General features: G+C 42.7%; 1 protein-coding gene across 1 annotated transcript in view; it reads right to left on the reverse strand.

Moving 5' to 3' along the window:
- The window catches only part of UNC13C (unc-13 homolog C), a 1168779-nt gene that overhangs the window by 19226 nt on the left and 1131675 nt on the right, over window positions 1-17878 (reverse strand). The window contains exons 31-32 of the mRNA XM_069222447.1: window positions 12347-12439; window positions 6220-6379 (exon numbers count right to left, since the gene is read on the reverse strand). Of these exons, the coding sequence (XP_069078548.1) occupies window positions 6220-6379; window positions 12347-12439 (253 nt within the window). The remainder of the gene's footprint in view (window positions 1-6219; window positions 6380-12346; window positions 12440-17878) is intronic.

Genomic DNA, 17878 nt, shown 5'->3' on the forward strand with positions numbered 1-17878 from the left:
TTACACATGGAAAAAGGGGAGTTTAAGGCTTGGCAAGTACTTTTGAATGCGAAGTCGAAATGACAGTGAAACTGCACACACAGGCCTTGCAATGGCAGGCCTGAGACATGGCTATGGGGCTACTTATGTGGGTGGCACAATCAGTGCTGCAGGCCCACTAGTAGCATTTAATCTACAAGCCCTGGACACATGTAGTGCACTTTTACTAGGGATTTATGAGTAAATAAAATAAGCCAATGTTACCATGTTTTAGGGGAAAGAGCATATGCACTTTAGCACTGGTTAGAGTCCTAAAACCAGCAAAAACAATGTCAGAAAGTGGAGGGAGGCAGGCAAAAAGTTGAGGGTGACTACCCTAAGGCTGTCAGGTCTAACATCCTCTTATACTCCTTTCTTCCTTTGAAGTAGGCCTACTTCAAAGGAAAGTCTCTCTTGTTTGTGAGATCCTGCCGTGCCCATGCCAGGCCCCAGACACACAACAGGGGGTCAGGGACTGCATTGTGTGAGGGCAGGCACAGCCCTTTCAGGTGTGAGTGACCACTGGCTCATCAGGTATGCAGGCTACACCCCTGCTTCCTTTGTGTCACTGTCTAGAGAGAGGTGCAAACAGGCCAACTGTCAAATTGACCCAGACAGGGAATCCACAAACAGGCAGAGTCACAGAATGGTTTAAACAAGAAAATGCCTACTTTCTAAAAGTGGCATTTTTAAACACACAGGGGGTCATTCTGAGTTTGGCTGGCGGCGGGCGCCGCCAGCCAAACGGGAACTGCCAGAATACCGATGCGCGGTCAAAAGACCGCCGCGGTTATTCTGAGTTTCCCGCTGGGCGGGCGGCGGGCGACCGCCAGAAGGCCGCCCGCCCGCCCAGCGGGAAACCCCTTCCCACGAGGATGCCGGCTCCGAATAGAGCCGGCGGAGTGGGAAGGGTGCGACGGTGCAGACACTGAAAATCTGTTAGGGGGCCCCACGACACCCGTTACCGCCAGCCAGGTTCTGGCGGTCAAAACCGCCAGAACCAGGCTGGCGGTAAGGGGGTCGGAATCCCCATGGCGGCGCTGCCTGCAGCGCCGCCATGGAGGATTCCCCAGGGCAGCGGAAAACCGGCGGGACACCACCGGTTTTCCGTTTCTGACCGCGGCGGTACAGCCGCGGTCAGAATGCCCATGGGAGCACCGCCAGCCTGACCCCCACAATCTAAAAAACAACTTCACTAAAAGATGTATTTTTAAATTGTGAGCTCAGAGACCCTAAACTCCATATTTCTATCTGCTCCCAGAGGAAATCTACACTTTAATAATATTTAAAGGCAGTCCCCATGTTAACAAATTTGGAAGCATTTTACTGTCAGGACATGTTAAAAACATAAGTATATGTCCCACCTTTAACATACACTGCACCCTATTCATGGGGCTACCTAGGGCCTACCTTAGGGGTGCCTTACATGTATAAAAAGGGAAGGTTTAGGCCTGGCAAGTGGGCACACTTGGCAAGTCGAATTGGCAGTTTAAAACTGCACTCACAAACACTGTAGTGGCAGGTCTGAGAAATGATTACAGAGCTACTTATGTGGGTGGCACAACCAGTGCTGCAGGCCCACTAGTAGCATTTGATTTACAGGCCCTGGGCACTTCAGGGATCTAACAGGGACCTGTCCTACCCAAACACAGTCCACAACTTCCGCTCCTTACCTATGACCCCAATTGCTTCCATTTACCATCTTCTCAGAGCAAATGATAAATGAAAGCATAAAAGGACATTTATTGTGCCTGGAATAATGCTCCACAGGTGCATATTGACCTGATAATACTAGGTTTGTATCTCACTGTGCTAGAAATTTGGTTGGGTGATACCAGTCCAGAATAGTTAATCCCATCTATATTGTATTCCCATTAAATAATGTAAATAAGCCCTGTATCTACATGTTTTACTTTACTGATAACTGATTTCCAGACATGATTTTTATTTGTGTGATAGTGTGCTAAGTCTTTGTTGTTTTTTATTTGTTTCACTTTGCATATAATGTCCTTTTATTACAAGACGGAGCCCTGCCCACTGGCCATCAAAATAGAAAAACAGGTGGGTGTGACCAAAATGGCACCAATGAAGGAGCAGATTAACAGAGTTCCGCAGCACCCAACAGGCTGCAAGTGGTCCAGGAGTCCCATAGCCACCCACAAAGCCCAGAACCGAATGTCATAGAACACCAGGGCACTCAGAGTGCCTGAGGAGCCACAGAAAACAGGAGAAATATTGCCTCTACTTATTGAGCTGTGGCACCTCTCTCAAGATGGCAGCTGCCGCCCGCAGCCCAGCAAGCTCATAAAGAGAGCGGCTGGTAGACTCTGAGGAGAGCGGGTGCTGGGAGGGACAAGGAACGAGTGCAGCCCAGCCGGTTTTGACTTTTGCTGCCCGGTATTTGTCTAGAGCCTACTGCGACACACCTGAGATGGGGAGCGAACGATGAAGAAAGATGGGACCTCCCTATGTACTGCGACATTGGTGAGGCTGCAAACAGAGGCCATTAAATGCACCCGGGCCTGGAGGTGGTGAATAATCATTGGAGTATGGACTGGAAGAGAGCAGCTTGGCTAACGCCTGGGCCCCAGGGTTGAGGGAACCCATCCACTAGGCCTTGCTGGTTGTTGTGCATGATGGGAGAGACAGCGGCAGCACATGGGCTCTCCCTCTGTTGCCTGTCCAGGGCACCAATCACAGTAAGGACAGTGATGTGTCCCGCAATGGCCACCTTGAAGTACTGCACACAGCCCCCGGTGGGCCTGAAGTGAGATGCTGATCTGGAGACGGGGAGCGATGCAGGGGCCAGGTCTGCGTGCTGGAGGGACCTAACTACGGACTGCCTCAGTGATACAGGCCTGGGCGAGGAACAGCGACCAGTGTGTGCTCTGAGGGGGGCCTACTTTTCACTGAGGAGACTGTGCACTCCTGCTGGGGTAGCCTCGGATAAGTACCTTGGACCTGGCATTTACTGCGATCAACTACATATGTGACATGGTTGAGTACCCTGTAGGGCTTTGAACAATGCTACTACTAGCTGCTAGCTACTCATGGTCACTGAGCAACCTCCCACCCCCAGTGATCCAAGTTCTGAGGCACAAGGTCACTAACCTACCCAGACACTAAGCAGTCCTGCAGGAACTTCACCCCTCCCCTCGCCGAAAGAGCTTGCAACTCTATCAACTAGCTACTGCCAACTGAGGCGTAGCAGTGAGGTGAGGAGACTTTATGTGGTTGTTGCGAGTGAGTCACTCATATGACCATGACCAAGAGACAACACCATCAAGGATCTGCTATCTAATGCAGCGCCTAAGCATGAAGACTTCCCCAGGGTCCAGGACTCCCTTGCTCAGCCTCAGTTAGCACCCTCCCAGGGGGAGCACACAGAGGAGGAGGCACGAGTCACCCAGAGATGGAAACACTCTTCCTCACCCTCTGAGATGAAACAGCAGCTTTGTAGCAGGAAGTAGCATTGGACAACAATGACATTCACCTCAAACTTGGTGACGTAGGCCAAAGGCTTGACACCTTCGAACAGAGTAGTGATGCTGAAAAGGATAAGTTAGAGTGATGCCAATGGCAAATAATTAAACTTAAGGACTGGAATGCAGACCTCAACTGCCATCTTTAGGACCTGGAAAACAGGTCTGTAGAGCCAACATTTGTTTTAAAGGGGTGCTGCTACGAGGAGTCTCTGGCAAGCTGGAGGACTATGTACTATGACTGTTTCGACATATAGTACCAACACTGGCAGACAGAGAAATCATACTGGATCCCACACACGGAGCGAACCGTCCATCAGGGGCCCCAGGTTCACGACAAGACATCATGATGTGCCTCCAGGGATACCAACAAAAGGAGTTGATCATGGCTGCAGTTTGAGATCAGGGCTCCCGAACCTTTGAGGGCTCAAACGTATGGCTCAACAAAGTCCTCTAGCACACCATGTTTCAAAGACGTAGATCTTTCAAACCAGCAACTACCTTTCTCAGAGAGAAGGGAGTCAATGACAAGTGAGGCCATATTTTCCCACTATCTGCCAGGGAGAGACACATGTTATCCACACCTTGAATGAGGCAAAGTCAATCCTGGGACACAAACAGGACAACAATAGTCCTCCAGTATCACAGCATCTTAAACCACACTTCTTCCCAACCAGCCTGGACAGAAGCCTCAAGCCAGCGACGAGGAAGAAAACAGGCAAGCCCTCCGCCACCGAGCGCTGGAGAGAGCAGTCGGCTTTTCTGCAGCAACTGCATCAGAGAGAATAGTCTCCAGACCCTACAGCAGATTGACATTGATAGACAACCTGCCCTGACGCCTAGTGCAGACAACTCATGTTAAACATGGCCACCCTGTCAATTCCTGTAAAAGTACCTGGTTTTGCCACATGCAAATTGGGCCCTGCCATGGCCCACATATTCACTTCTCTCTTGAACTTAGGGAGCAGTGGGGTACTAGCTCACCACCCTCCTTCAGGGCAGACTTGAGCCAGTGACATGGAACCCATCGCAGCAACATTTTTGTTGGAGTGGTAGGCTCCCCTTGTTTGTTATCTTTATACGCTCCCTGGTGCTCCCACTTTCCAGTGATTCACAACTCTCTTCATAACACTTCGCTGACCTTGTCCTTCATGGTGGGGTCACGATTCTTTTGGCAACCCACTTCCAAGGGCAAGTACTTCAAGTACCTTCTAAAATAGCTGTCCATCCCTGTAGACTTGTATTCTCACAGTAGCTTGCATTTATGCCCCCATTGACCACCAGGAGTCCTCCGCATTATAGGTGATTTGGAAGGTTCCCACATTTCCTGATGCAGCAGTCCTAATTGGAGAAGACTTTATTCTAGTTCCAGATGTTCTCCTGGATCACTCACTCCACAGAAAATGCCAAACGGAAGCATCTATAACCCAGGGCCTCCACTGGTTCACCAACGCAGGCATAACAGATGTCTGGAGGTCGCATAGCCCCATCACGAAAGACTAGACTTTCTTTTCTGCAGCATGTCAAACCTATGCTAAAATAGATTAGCTGCTGACCACTGCACTCTCCTCGTTTTAGTCACTGGCTCTGAGATAGGGTTGGCAAGGTTATCAGAACATGCCACAATTTTCATTACTCTGCACTTACCCGCTCACTTCCCACACTCACAGATATGGTGCCTCAGCCCCAAACTACCAGCATATGAACCCATGGTCCAAGAAATCTGGGACACGATACAGACATACCTAACCACTAAAGATGAGATGCACACATCAATTACTCTACTATGGGACACCTTCAAGGCAGTTGTTAGGGGGGTTCCTATAGCGAAGGCTACAAAACTCAACAAAGATAGGCAGACCAAGCATTCAGCTTTGGAGAACCAAGTGTGGTGTCTAGAGACCTCCCACGGCCAAACAGATTCACACAAGACAAGGTGATAATTCACACTAACCAGGAAACTACTTAAAGCTTTGAATATTAATGCAACAGAACAAGTGCTGCTCTGCACCAAGCAGAAATACTATGCAAGGCCCACCCCACTTCTCCCCTGGGACTGCCTGGGATAATAGTTATCTCACACAACCCTTCCTCCCAGCACTCTTCCGTAGTTGATTGTTTCATTATGGTTTAATTCCTCGTCAGGCAGTGGATGTAGGTGAGTGGTTTTGTAATCCATGGTTTTTGGCTTGTGCAACCAAAATCAATAAAAAACGTTTTAATCCTAAAAATAGAAAAATAAACCAGAAAACAACTATGCTACTGTGTCATCTAGAAAACTTAGCCAGTGCCATAAAAAAACTATTTTCTAAGCAAGAGTAATACTATGTTCAACAGCTGCTATCCCTCTTTCTTTATTAATGTTTACAGTTGTAATATCTTATTTGTATCAGATTTGATTAAGATTGAGGACATAAGATTTAGGGCCTGATTTGAAGTTTGGTGTATGGGTTTACTCTATCACAAATGTGACAGATATCCCATCTGCTATATTACGATACCATAATTGCCTATTGAGATCATAATACAATGGACTAGATATCCGTCAGGTTTGTGATGGAGTAACCCATCAGCCAAACTTTAAAATAGGCCCTACGTTTTCCTTCTGTTGGTGTGCAATTATTCACTTGTGATATTTCACACTAACCATTAATGACATTATCCTGTGGATGTTATTCCTTTAGTCTTCCCCACTAACATAATGGTCTACCATACTCACAAGTGACATGTTTCATTGTATTTTGGTGACCAAGTATTGCTCTTTGTTTTCGTGCCAAATTTTCTTTTCTTGTCGCTCAGGTTTGGACCCAGCACATACACCTCCACAAATGGTCGGAACATAGCAGTGGTTTGCCAGCTCAAGTCATTAATTGCCACAACTGTTAGAAACAGAACAAAAATTATTAGATTTCCCATTAAAATGCAAATACATGGTTCCATGCAGGATTAAGAAACATTATATATACTTCTTCAGTTATTCAATTCATCTTGTGGTTACAATGGAAATGCCACACAGAGCCAGCAAGTGCTTTCTATGATTTCTATGAAGAAGATGACATTTTACAAAAGCTAACATCTTAGGTTTCACGGTATTTCAAAAGGTTGTCTTCAAATGTGTATAACCACAGACACAAGCCATTTTGGTGCCACTGTTGTTTAGAGCCTAGTTTTAGTCAAGACTTTTGATTTTACTAAAATTATATGGGCAATATACTTATAGAGGGAGTTTTCTCCCAGCCCTCTTCATTTGTTGGTACTTCATTGGTCATTCACATTTTTTCCTCTCACTTCAGCCATTGACAAACTTCACTGTGAGTGACGGCATTCTTCACTTTTACAAGGGACATATCCAGACATAGGTAGTTCCTTTCAGTGCAAAGACTGCTATGGCAATGTGTGAGTTTTGATATAAAAAAATATTTTTGCTGTTAGGCATTTTTTAGTTAGATTGAGGAGGGTCCGCACAGTTTTCTAACAAATAGCTTCTGCAAAAACCATAGAAGAGCAAAATCAAGCACCGAAAAAATGTCTGCCAACCAATGCAAGACCTGTTGGATTTACCAAATAAAGATTCCACTGAAATGAACACATACCTGAAAATGTGTTCTAATTAGATAACAAGTTACACATTTTTATTGAAATGTAAAATACCTTCTCTCTTCTTTGCCTATAAAATACTGCATTTTCACTCTACAGTAATTAGGTGAAGCCTAGCAGACAGAAAAAGCTGTCAGTTACAAAAGACCTATTTAGGGTTACCAAAAACGTAGTCCCCTCAGTGCTTACCATTGGTCAGTATTGAGGACGCAGAAAAAGAAGGACCAACATATATTCATATATCATGTGACCAAAATCGTATAATGTAGTGTGATTTTAGTACAGAAAATAATGTACGAGGGAAATTGTGCCCTCGGGGTAGTTCGTCATTATTATAAACGAGCTTTATTTATCATGAAGAATTGAAAAATGTAGTAATCCGTCATAATTGCAAATGTGTGCTATGATTTCTTGTTGAAACTGTTTTATGTTTAGCTTAAATTTAGTAGAGGCTTTGGCCTAGTTGCCTGGTCTCAAATTCTAACTGCGTGGCTTTTATTTGAATTAACCAAACGTATATTTTACTTTAAGGTTGTATTTTTCCAGTAGAGATGACTAATACACTTATCTTCAAGGTTTAGTGCTAGGCCGGTTTCATCCCCTTTGATACAAGGTCAGTCTCTGCAGGTGCGGACAATAAAAGTACTGATACCGAAATAATTGAAAAACTTTGTTGCAACTTGTGTTTCAAGGCTCCAGGACAATGTATGCATACATGAGTGCTAAGAGAAAGACATTTTTCATTGGTCAAACTGAAGCCACCCTATGAACCCTCCAATAGAAGACCCTGTCGAATTTGGACAGGAGAAGTCAGCCATTTTTCCTTGATGCCAATTTGAAGCCAAATGCCAGATTCCATCTTGGCCGACATCCCGATGCCCTTTTCTCTATTCCAGAGAAAAAGACTTTAAGAATTCTCACCCTAGAGACTTTAACTTTGATTTGCCCCTGTCTTGCCCATGCAGTAACTTTGTCCCATTCTCCTTGCTGCTGCAAGGAAACTTGCCCTTAACTTTGCCCCTTCGAAATCTGCCCCATGCTGATCGAACCGGTACCTGAAGGACGAAGACTTTCTTGAATGCTGATTGTATTTGATAATTATGAAAGGATAATTGTATTATGCATTGTGTTTTTCCTTTTAGGTACCAACTGCTATTTTGATGGGGCCCAAGCTAGAAGTTTTCTAAATTTGTGTTGACTAAATTCGTTTTGCATGAAGCCCCACATGCCAATGCTAATTAGAGGTTAGTTAAGGGTTTTCATCTAATGCACCATGCTAAATTGAGATCTTGTTATGCTGACCGATGTATGAAATTAGTCAAATTCAGTTACTTATATTAGTGATTTGCATTGCTATAACCGAGTGCATTATAATACAGATTTTTGCGTAGATTGCGTTTCTTCCGCCGTTATGGACAGTTAGTAATGTTCGTATACATATATCATTTGGTTTTGAGGCTTATATACATTGTGCTAGCTTTGTTAATATAGGGAAATAAACAAATTAACTTTTAATAAACTGGTGTGGTTATTCATGACTGAAAGGTCATGGTGCGTCGAAATACCAACTGTTATTGATTCCTAATGTGTTATTTCGATCTATTAATTGTGTATTGGGTATCGATTACAATAGTTATTGATTATTGACCTAAGTGAGCATTCTAAGATGAGGAGAGCCCAACTCGGCTAAAAGGTTCACCGACCTCCAACGTGTCCAGGTGCAGGTAATTTATAAGGGCTGGACGCGTTATCAGTATTGATTTTATTGTCACTCCCATGTATTTGCTTATTTATTGGCTTCCCATGTCCCTGATTGTCAGTCTTGTGCTTGTCCGACCCCTGGCTTCTTCGCTTCCGCTGCATGTGTTTTTCAGCACTCTCTTTCTCTCCCCAGTTCAGCTACTGCTCAAAGGAAACTGACCAAACACACACACTTTGGGGGTTACCCAGAAGAGTTTATAAAGCGATTCATGTGTTTGTAACTTCAGTTGTTGTTGATCTTAGATTTTTAAACTTAGACTTGTGCATTTTAAACGGTGTATTTTTATTGCCAGTCCTCGCCTGTTAGAGCGGGAATTTTTTAGTCGCCATCTTTGTTGCTGGTCTAGCTTTGTGCATGGGAGGGGTATATGACTCCAACGCTGGTGGAACCGTGCAGCTGCTGATGGAGGACAACTGACTAAGCACATGCACTTTGGAGACTGTCCAGAATTTTTTTTAAAACGATTTACGTGTTTCAAACTTCAGTTGTTGATCTTAGATTTTTGAAGGTAGACTTGAGCACTTTAAACTGTGTATTTTTATTGATAGTCGTCGCCTGTTAGAGCAGGAATTTATTTAGTCACCGTTATCGCTGCCAGTCTAGATTTCCGGATGAAAGGGGACTATATAAATACAAAGCTGGCACGACCGCGCAGCGGGAACGATACTGGCTCAACAAAGGTGCACTTTAAGGCAATCTCATCTGCGCCCGTTTGCACCCGGATCGTATCAAGCACCAGAACCCCTGCCTGTTTTTCCCAAAATATACCTCAGTTGCTCAGATACACTAGGGATGAACTCAAGAAAAGTAATACAGCATGTAAGAAAGCTTTATGTGCTATTTTTGAACCACACACAATTACTGATACCTCACAATGCACAGCGTGTAACCTTAGGTTTACGAGTTACGCCACTTGTTTAAATGCTCTACTGGGCCAGGCCCAAGTAATATAAGGAATTTCCAGGGGTCTTTTGTTTGCACTTTGATTAATGCCAGATCATTAATAAAACATAAAATTGAATTGGCTTAATTCATAGAAACTCACAGGTGTGATATTGTATTTGTGACAGAAATCTAGGCTGGTTATTTTTCTGGCCCTTATATGGTTCTGGCTATTCCAGAAGGCTTTTTGATTTTCAGAGCACAGAGGTGACAACCTGGGAGGTGGCCTGATGATTATTTGTCATAATCAGCTCCCTGCATCTTTTTTCAACAGTGCCTGAACCAGCTCTAAGCCCATTGCTGTAAAGGATCTTGGATCAGCCATTTCAACCTACTCTTTATGGGTAGGATCGGCACTAGATTTCACTTGCAGCTGAAAAAGTTTATATGAACGGGAGAAGCATACCATCAGAACCTTTGTTCTCAGATGTTTAAAGAAATATATAAACAGATGGATTTCAGAATATAAAGCAATGATGATTCGAGGAAAATAACTCTCTATTCTACTACTAAAATACAAAAACCAAAAGACTCTTCCAAATACCTTTTCAGTAAAATTAAAAAAAACTGGCTAATCTGCACGAGAAAAGCAATAATTACTATAACCAGGATATCTGTAGCATTCTAACCGGGTTTTTTCAAGTTAAAGTGAGGGGTGTTTTTGATATGTTTGGAGCTAATAAACATCAAACCTTTGATTTTCAGAAGGAGAAGGGTCTCCACGCAAGCCTGCCAATTCTAAATATTTTTCCCTCACTTACTACTGAGCAAGCCTAACCAAGCTTCCTAAGTCTGGCTCCCCCCTGGACCCATTTTCCTTTCTGAGAAGGAACAACTTGTAGTCCTAGGTGAATTTGATTCAGATGTATTCCATTTGCCATGCAGGATGCCACAGGGATCCCCTCTAAGCCCCACCCTTTGTAATTTATCATTTGGTTTCACAGTAGTTGCTTATGCTGATGATACATAAATTGTGGTGTTAGTATCCAGTAATCCAGACAATACTGTGATCCAATTCAATAATTGAATGAAGCATATTGACAAATGGATGAGAACAAATTGTCACAATCCCAGTGAAAACGGAGGTTCTTATTCTGGGATTACATTCTTTTGGACACCTAAACGGTGGTCCCAACATCTAGACCCACTGCAAACCCCAGTGAACAAATCAGAGATTTCGGAATCATTTGTAACAATAATCTGACTTTTGGAAACAAGGCTAATGCACTAAGCTACTCAGTTTTCTTAACCTTGAAGATCATCAGTACAATCTGTCCTTTTATCCCTTGGGATCTTCAGAAAACTGTCCTGGCCGTGACTGCCCTGGCCATATCCAAATTGGGGTAATGAAAACAAATGGCGCCCAAGTTATTTCACTGGCTGGAATGCATTCTGACATCATCACATGTGAGCACACCAATGGGATTATGCCATCAGAAGCAGCATTCGTGCCATTGCCCTTCTTTTATATTTACCAATGATTCTTGTTGATACTGCATAGCCTCAGGAAAAAAAGCCCAAAGCTGTAGAGCACAACCAAAGGGCATTAGCAAAGACACTAGGTCCCATAGAAGAGATTTAATGGATTTTCCAATTCATACTTTTCTTAGTTCTTTTACTTGGTGCATTTAAAAACTTTGATACGAATTGTATTTACTATTTGTTTTAGCAACTGTAACAAACTGTTTTTTCCCTCTAGGACCTGAAAAAGCATGTTGCTGAATTGCATGGAGTGCAAAAAAAATGAGAAGCTCAGACTTGTATACTTTTTAAATAAACTACATCATTGGTGGCATTTACCCTTTATATGGTTGATCTGCGTGATGTTAAGCCTTGTGCTGTTGCACAAAGGTGAGAAAACAGTGTCTAGTATATAATTTGTACAGAAGGTACCCCCTCAAGTACAGGTAAACTCTACAGTAAAATTTCCTTTCCTGGGTCAGAGGCGGTCTGGCATGTTAAATGTGTGCTTTAGGCAAAAAGACAAAGGCATGTAGGTGTATCAGGTGATACTACTCGACCCACTTGCTTGCACCTGCTTTCACTTGTCACTTGCATTTGGGGCAAGGTCAGAAAACGCGAATTTAGTAGCAACTTAGCTTGCTTCAAATGTTCTAGCTCACACTAGACATGCCTTTACCCTAAATCAAAGCGGGAAGAGGTTTAGCTTATACGCTTCATCGTCATTTGTTTAACCAGGTCTAGATTTTACAACCACTTGCAAGCTGACACAGGTAATAAAACCAAGTGCAAAATTGGGTATTGACGCGCAAAGGAGACATAAATACTTTTGTCAGTTGTTCCCCATTTTTCGAAGAAATGTAGAAGAAACTCATGATACAAGCCACCCTACAGTCTTGCTTTTTCCCATTTATGCTACAGAGCATGATGCGTTTCAATTTGTCACCTTGACAAGCAGCACATTCAAATAATGTATTTTTGACATGGAGTTATGTGTAGATAAGGCTTGTTTCAGTTCCTAAATGTACGCCTAAAGCAAAACTTAAAACTGGTTTGATTGACTGTAAGTATAAGAGATTCTTACTTTTGACTGTGATTTTATGCTCGCCAGTTCCAGGATGCGTGAACAGGTCCACTTGAACTGATATTTCTCCAACCGAGTTATTGGTAGATTGCCCTAGAAAGAAAAAATAAAACAATTTAGCAGTAATTTCTAAATTCCTTAGTCAAATATTAACACTCATAGCTCAAATACCCAAAGGAATTACTCTAGAGTTAGTGTATTGTCTACAAGGCCTGCTGACTAAAGGGATCAGGTTACGTACACTCTGCCACAAACTATGCACCAGCCCGACTGGACTCAATAATCTACATCATCCAGTGGAGTGCTGAATGGCTGATCCCTGGTGGCATTGTATTAGGAGTGTAAGGTCCTTGGATATTCAATGTCTGAACCCAAAGCTAAGAGACAATTAAAACGCGGCAGGTTCAGAAATCATTTAGAAACGCTCACGGTTCCTCAGAGCCGGAGTAGCCTTTTATTCTATTGGGTATTTCCCCAGTGGGCTGGAGCCATGGAGGCCGGTTTTGAGAACCCACTGCCGCAGCTAGTGCTCTGTCACTTTCCCCTCTCGCAGGTTTATTTGCATCAGGGTTCAAGAAAGAGGAAGAAGAAGAGGAAGGGAGCTAGAGAGAAAGAGATCTGGGAGGCAGAGAAGAGAGAAAATGACAAGGCAATCTGAAATCATCAGAGCAGTCCAGCAGATTTCAGTGATAACCAAGCAGTGGTGTGTTAACATCAGCTGCAACTGAAGTGAACAATTTTTTAATTTAAGTTACTGCATAACCCACACCTTCAAGACCTGACAAAAGAGATGAACAAATGTTCTTACGCCATATTTCAAATGTAGCCAAGTGGAGGAACTAACCACTTGGCATGTAGAAAAGAACAAGATTGAGAATAAAATCTGATTTAAAGTCACAGAAATATTTGATTCATTTTGCATAAGGCCCAGTCCTGAATTGCTTACTTATGGATAAGCAGGTACATTTTTAGTCACATTCTGAAGTTTGCAAGGGATTCTGGGTAAAACAACCTGGTGAGAGACACACAGAACACTCCACCCTAGATTCCCCTAGGTATCTAGCTTTCAGAAATGTACAGGTTTGCAAGGTTTCTGTAGGTGACAGCTGGGCTAAAGCCCAAAATCCATAGCTACCGACTTTGCACAAAATATGTCTGCTTTGAGTGGAAAAATGTAATGTATTCATGTTCTGTTTTTACCCTTTTTCTGTTGCAGGTACCACGACTTCCACCACAAGTGAGGTACTATTTTTTTTATAAGAAAACCTAGGTTAATGCTGGGTGGAAGGACGTGTATGGTTTGGCACAGATTCCATACCTTTCCATCACAGAAATGTGAGGAATATGTACCTTTTAGTAAAAGTTTGAGGTTTGCAAGATATTATGGGTAAAGGAACCTGGTAAGAGCCACGCTAGTCACCCCATCCTGGATTACCCTAGGTGTCTGTTTTGCTAAAATGCACAAGTTTGCTAGGTTTCCCAAGGTGCCGGCTCAGCTATGGTCCACGATCCATAGGTTCCCACTTTGCAAAAAACAGGACAGTTGTGAGTGGAAAAATTAGATACCTCCATGGTCAGTTTTGAGCTGTTGCTTGCCTGGGGCACTAGGCCAAGCCACACAAGTGAGATATGGTTTTAATCAAAAGACTTAGGGGACTGCTGGGTGGAAGGAAGCTAGTGGCTTCCTGCAGGTTCCAGCACTTTTCATCACAGAAATGTGAGGAAAATGTGTTTTCTCTAGTCAAAGTTTGAGGTTTGCAAGGGATTCTCAGTAAAACACCCTGGTGAGTGCCACACACGTCATCCCATCCTGGATTCCAGTAGGTAATTCATTTTCATAAATGCATAGGCTTTTTTACTTTTCCATAGGTGCCAGCTGCGCTAGGGCCAAAAATTTATAGCTACTCACTTTGCAAAAGAATGAGTCTGTCTTGAGTAGAAATATGTGATATATCCCTGTTCTGTTTTGGGCCATTTCCTGTTATGGACACTAGGCCTACACACACAACTGAGGTACCATTTTTATCAGAGGTCATGTGGGAGCATAGAATATTAGGATATTTACGTTTACCAGTTGGATTTCACTGCATACATGCCTTCCAAATATAAGCCAGGGGGTTGGAAACTACATTGTGTGAGGGCAGGCACAGACCATTCAGGTGTTATTGACTATTCCCCGCTCCACTCTAGTCCAGGTGGCCCATCAGGATATGCAGGCTACTCCCCTGCTCCCTTTGTGTCACTGTCTAAGGGGATTTACAAACATCCCAACTGTCAGTCTGGCCCAGACCAGGAATCCACAAACAGGCAGAGTCATAGAAAGGTTAAAGCAAGAAAATGCCCACTTCCTCAAAGTGGCATTTTTCAAACTAACAATCTAAAAATTGTCAGTTCAGAGTCACCAAACTCCACATCACTATCTGCTCTCAAAGGGAAACTACACTTTAAGGATATTTAAAGGCAGCCCCCATGTTAACCTATGAGACAGCTAGACCTTGCAACAGTGAAAACTAAATTTGGCAGTATTCCACTATCAGAACATATACAACACATCAGTACAAGTCTCACCTTTAACATACACTGCACCCTGCCCATGGGCTACCTAGGGCCTACCTTAGGGGTTCCTTACATGTATAAAAAAGGGAAGGTTTGAGGTCAAACTTGCAGTGCAAGACTGCACACCAGACAATGCAGTGGCAGGTCTGAGACATGTTTACCGGGCTACTCATGGTAGTGGCACAACCAGTACTGTAGGCCCACTAGTAGCATTTGATTTAAAGGGCATCTCTAGTGCACTTTACTAGGGACTTACTAGTAAATCAAATATGCCAATCAGAAATAAACCAATCACCAATACAATTTACACAGAGCATATGCACTTTAGCACTGGTTAGCAGTGGTAATGTGCCCAGAGTCTTAAAGAAAACAAAAACTGGTAAAAAAAATTAGGAGGAAGGAGGCAAAAGGTTTAGGGATGACCCCGCAAAAAGGGTCAGGTCCAACAGTTTATTTATGAAAACCTTGACAGATGTACACATATCACTTGCTGAATTTGAAATACTTTCTTCTTTTCAGAAATATATAGCTTCCCTGGATCACCCCAGGGTTTCATACTGGTTTGCATCACAAACTGGCAATAGGTAAAATGGGCTACCTCTTTAAAAAATGCCAAATCCATGGTAAAAAAATAGTTTTTTTGATTCAGCTGTGCATGCCTCCTGAAAACTCAGATGATGGTGACTTCAGCACATCAAACTGTTCTTTGATGACATTTTAATGAAAAAAGACACTTTTATCCAAAGCATTTGCATTCCTATTTTTCACCCATAACTCAAAATTCAACAATGTTTAGGCAATTTATTTCTGTCTCTTCCAAGATAATCCACAAACCCTGGGTATCTTCGGAATCCCCAGTATATTGGAAAAAACAGAATGCATTGATGTGAATAGCTTAGTTGGACAAAAAGTTATGAAGGCCTAAGCACAAACTACCCCAAATAGCCAAAAAAGGCTTATCACTGGGGGTGAAAAGGCTTAGCAGCAAAAGGGTAAATGTAATTAATCTTACCTCGCACTCTAAACTCAAGTATTTGAACTACTGATTTTTGTTTCACCTAATGCGCAAGTGCATAAAGCAGACTTCTGCAGACCCTGCGGTCCAGGGTACCCCCATTTTTTTAGGTGGGCCCTAAAGTCTTCAGGGTGCCCCCGTTCAGTCCAGGGGCAATGAATATTTGTGAGAAATGGGAGACTCTGGCCTTTCATCACATTCTTTAGAGGGGGCTATTATTTGTATTATGACACTTCAAATGCTCCACCATTTTCAGCATCATTGCCTCGCTGATTCCTGTTGGCTGCTCCGTTTTGCCTACTTGTTGTGGTCTTCAATTATAGTTCCTAATAACCCCACTCATTATGTTTAATATAAAAGCTATTTTTGAGGCTCAAAATTTGTAATTTTCTGTTTTTAATCTAACCTCTTAAAGCTTCACCTCCACCTGCTTAACACCACTAGAACTGTCCCTTCACCATCGTTTGTTGCCCCTATTAATGCATGCTACTTCTAGACGACTTACATCTCCTCTGAGCTCACATCAGACTCAGTATGCTACAGCACTCCTCTCTGATACGGCCCAACTAGAATGAAACTCGTTTGAGGATACTTGTGTTCCCATTCAGATAAGACATGAAATTGCAGTCCAACCTGGACTGTCCCTGTCTGAGGGGCCAAGACTAACTGTATATAGCTGGTGCATCTGGAATGGGACAAACAGCCAGTGCTTAGTTCGTAAAAATAATGAGTGCCAATCCTCAAAGCACTGCTCAGAAGCCAGTAGGTGGTGCTATTAAATTCCAGTGCGACGAATACCAAGGCTGCATGGTCTTGAATACACTTCACACCTCTTTGAGCCAGTACCTGATACTCCCTGCTCATTTATCTCACTCTTGCAAGTACCTGCTTTCCCCTCTTGTGTTAGGTTTTCTGTCTTTCTCTTTGTTTCCTTTTGTGCTTTTTGCTCTCTATAGTTCTCTAAAATAAGTGAGGCTCACTACAAATGAGTGCGGGTTTCCCCCACCGGCAGCCCCCAGCTCACTTTAAGCACTGAAGCAAACTAATTATGAACTGTAATATTACTTTAGCGACTATTTTAATTTTAAATACAGAACCTAAGGCTTCAAAGAAATATAAAAAAATAAAATAATGTGCAGTAAAATGAAGCACAAAAACTTGGAAATGAATTGATATTTACTGAATTGATATTGAGCCCCACTAATCACTTAAGACATACAAACGTTTCACAGAAAAGAAGGGTGTGTGATTCTTATATAGAATGAAGTCACGACTGCACCTACCAGTCTCTTGCTCATTCCAGTAATGTGATTTACAAGCCATTTAGTGTATGATTAAGTCAGCGTTTTGAATTTTAAAGCTACTTTATTTTTTCCTGTTATGCCGCCGAAGAGCCCCAGGTAAAGGACTACTCTCGTGTACAGTAACTTTGTTTTAATTATGTTCTATAGAATGATTAGCATACCAAAAGGCAAATATCTCATTAGTATGCAAACAAGCTGTTCTAATTATAAATGGGTTTAACTGTTTTTCATATAAAATCTTCTTTGACTTTTTCTTCCTACGTGAACGCTTACCATCAAAAAGAGCCCTCTTTTACTTCAGAAAGGGGACTGAAAGCAAACACAGCACTATTATTACATGCATCTTGCATTTAATTTGTACATTTATTTCCCCTTCCCTTCCAGGATGAACGTCTGTGGGAAAACATCTAAAGCTGTTTAAAAAACACCACTTTTTCACTCTTTAGCCAATTACTTTGAACATTTCAGACCTGTAATATCAAGGGAAATGTCCAAGATTTAAACAGGTAAGGAGCCCTTGTCCTGCGAACAAGTACACCAAAGTAGTAATCTATGTTTTTTTAAATTAGCTCTATCCATGCATTTGGGTAAACAACCTGGGAATGTGTCAAAACTGTACGCCTTCCCAGTGGAGGCACAACATGAAGAAATATCCTA

The sequence above is a fragment of the Pleurodeles waltl genome, chromosome 3_1 (genome assembly GCF_031143425.1).
Source record: "Pleurodeles waltl isolate 20211129_DDA chromosome 3_1, aPleWal1.hap1.20221129, whole genome shotgun sequence".
Classification (NCBI taxonomy): Eukaryota; Metazoa; Chordata; class Amphibia; order Caudata; family Salamandridae; genus Pleurodeles; species Pleurodeles waltl.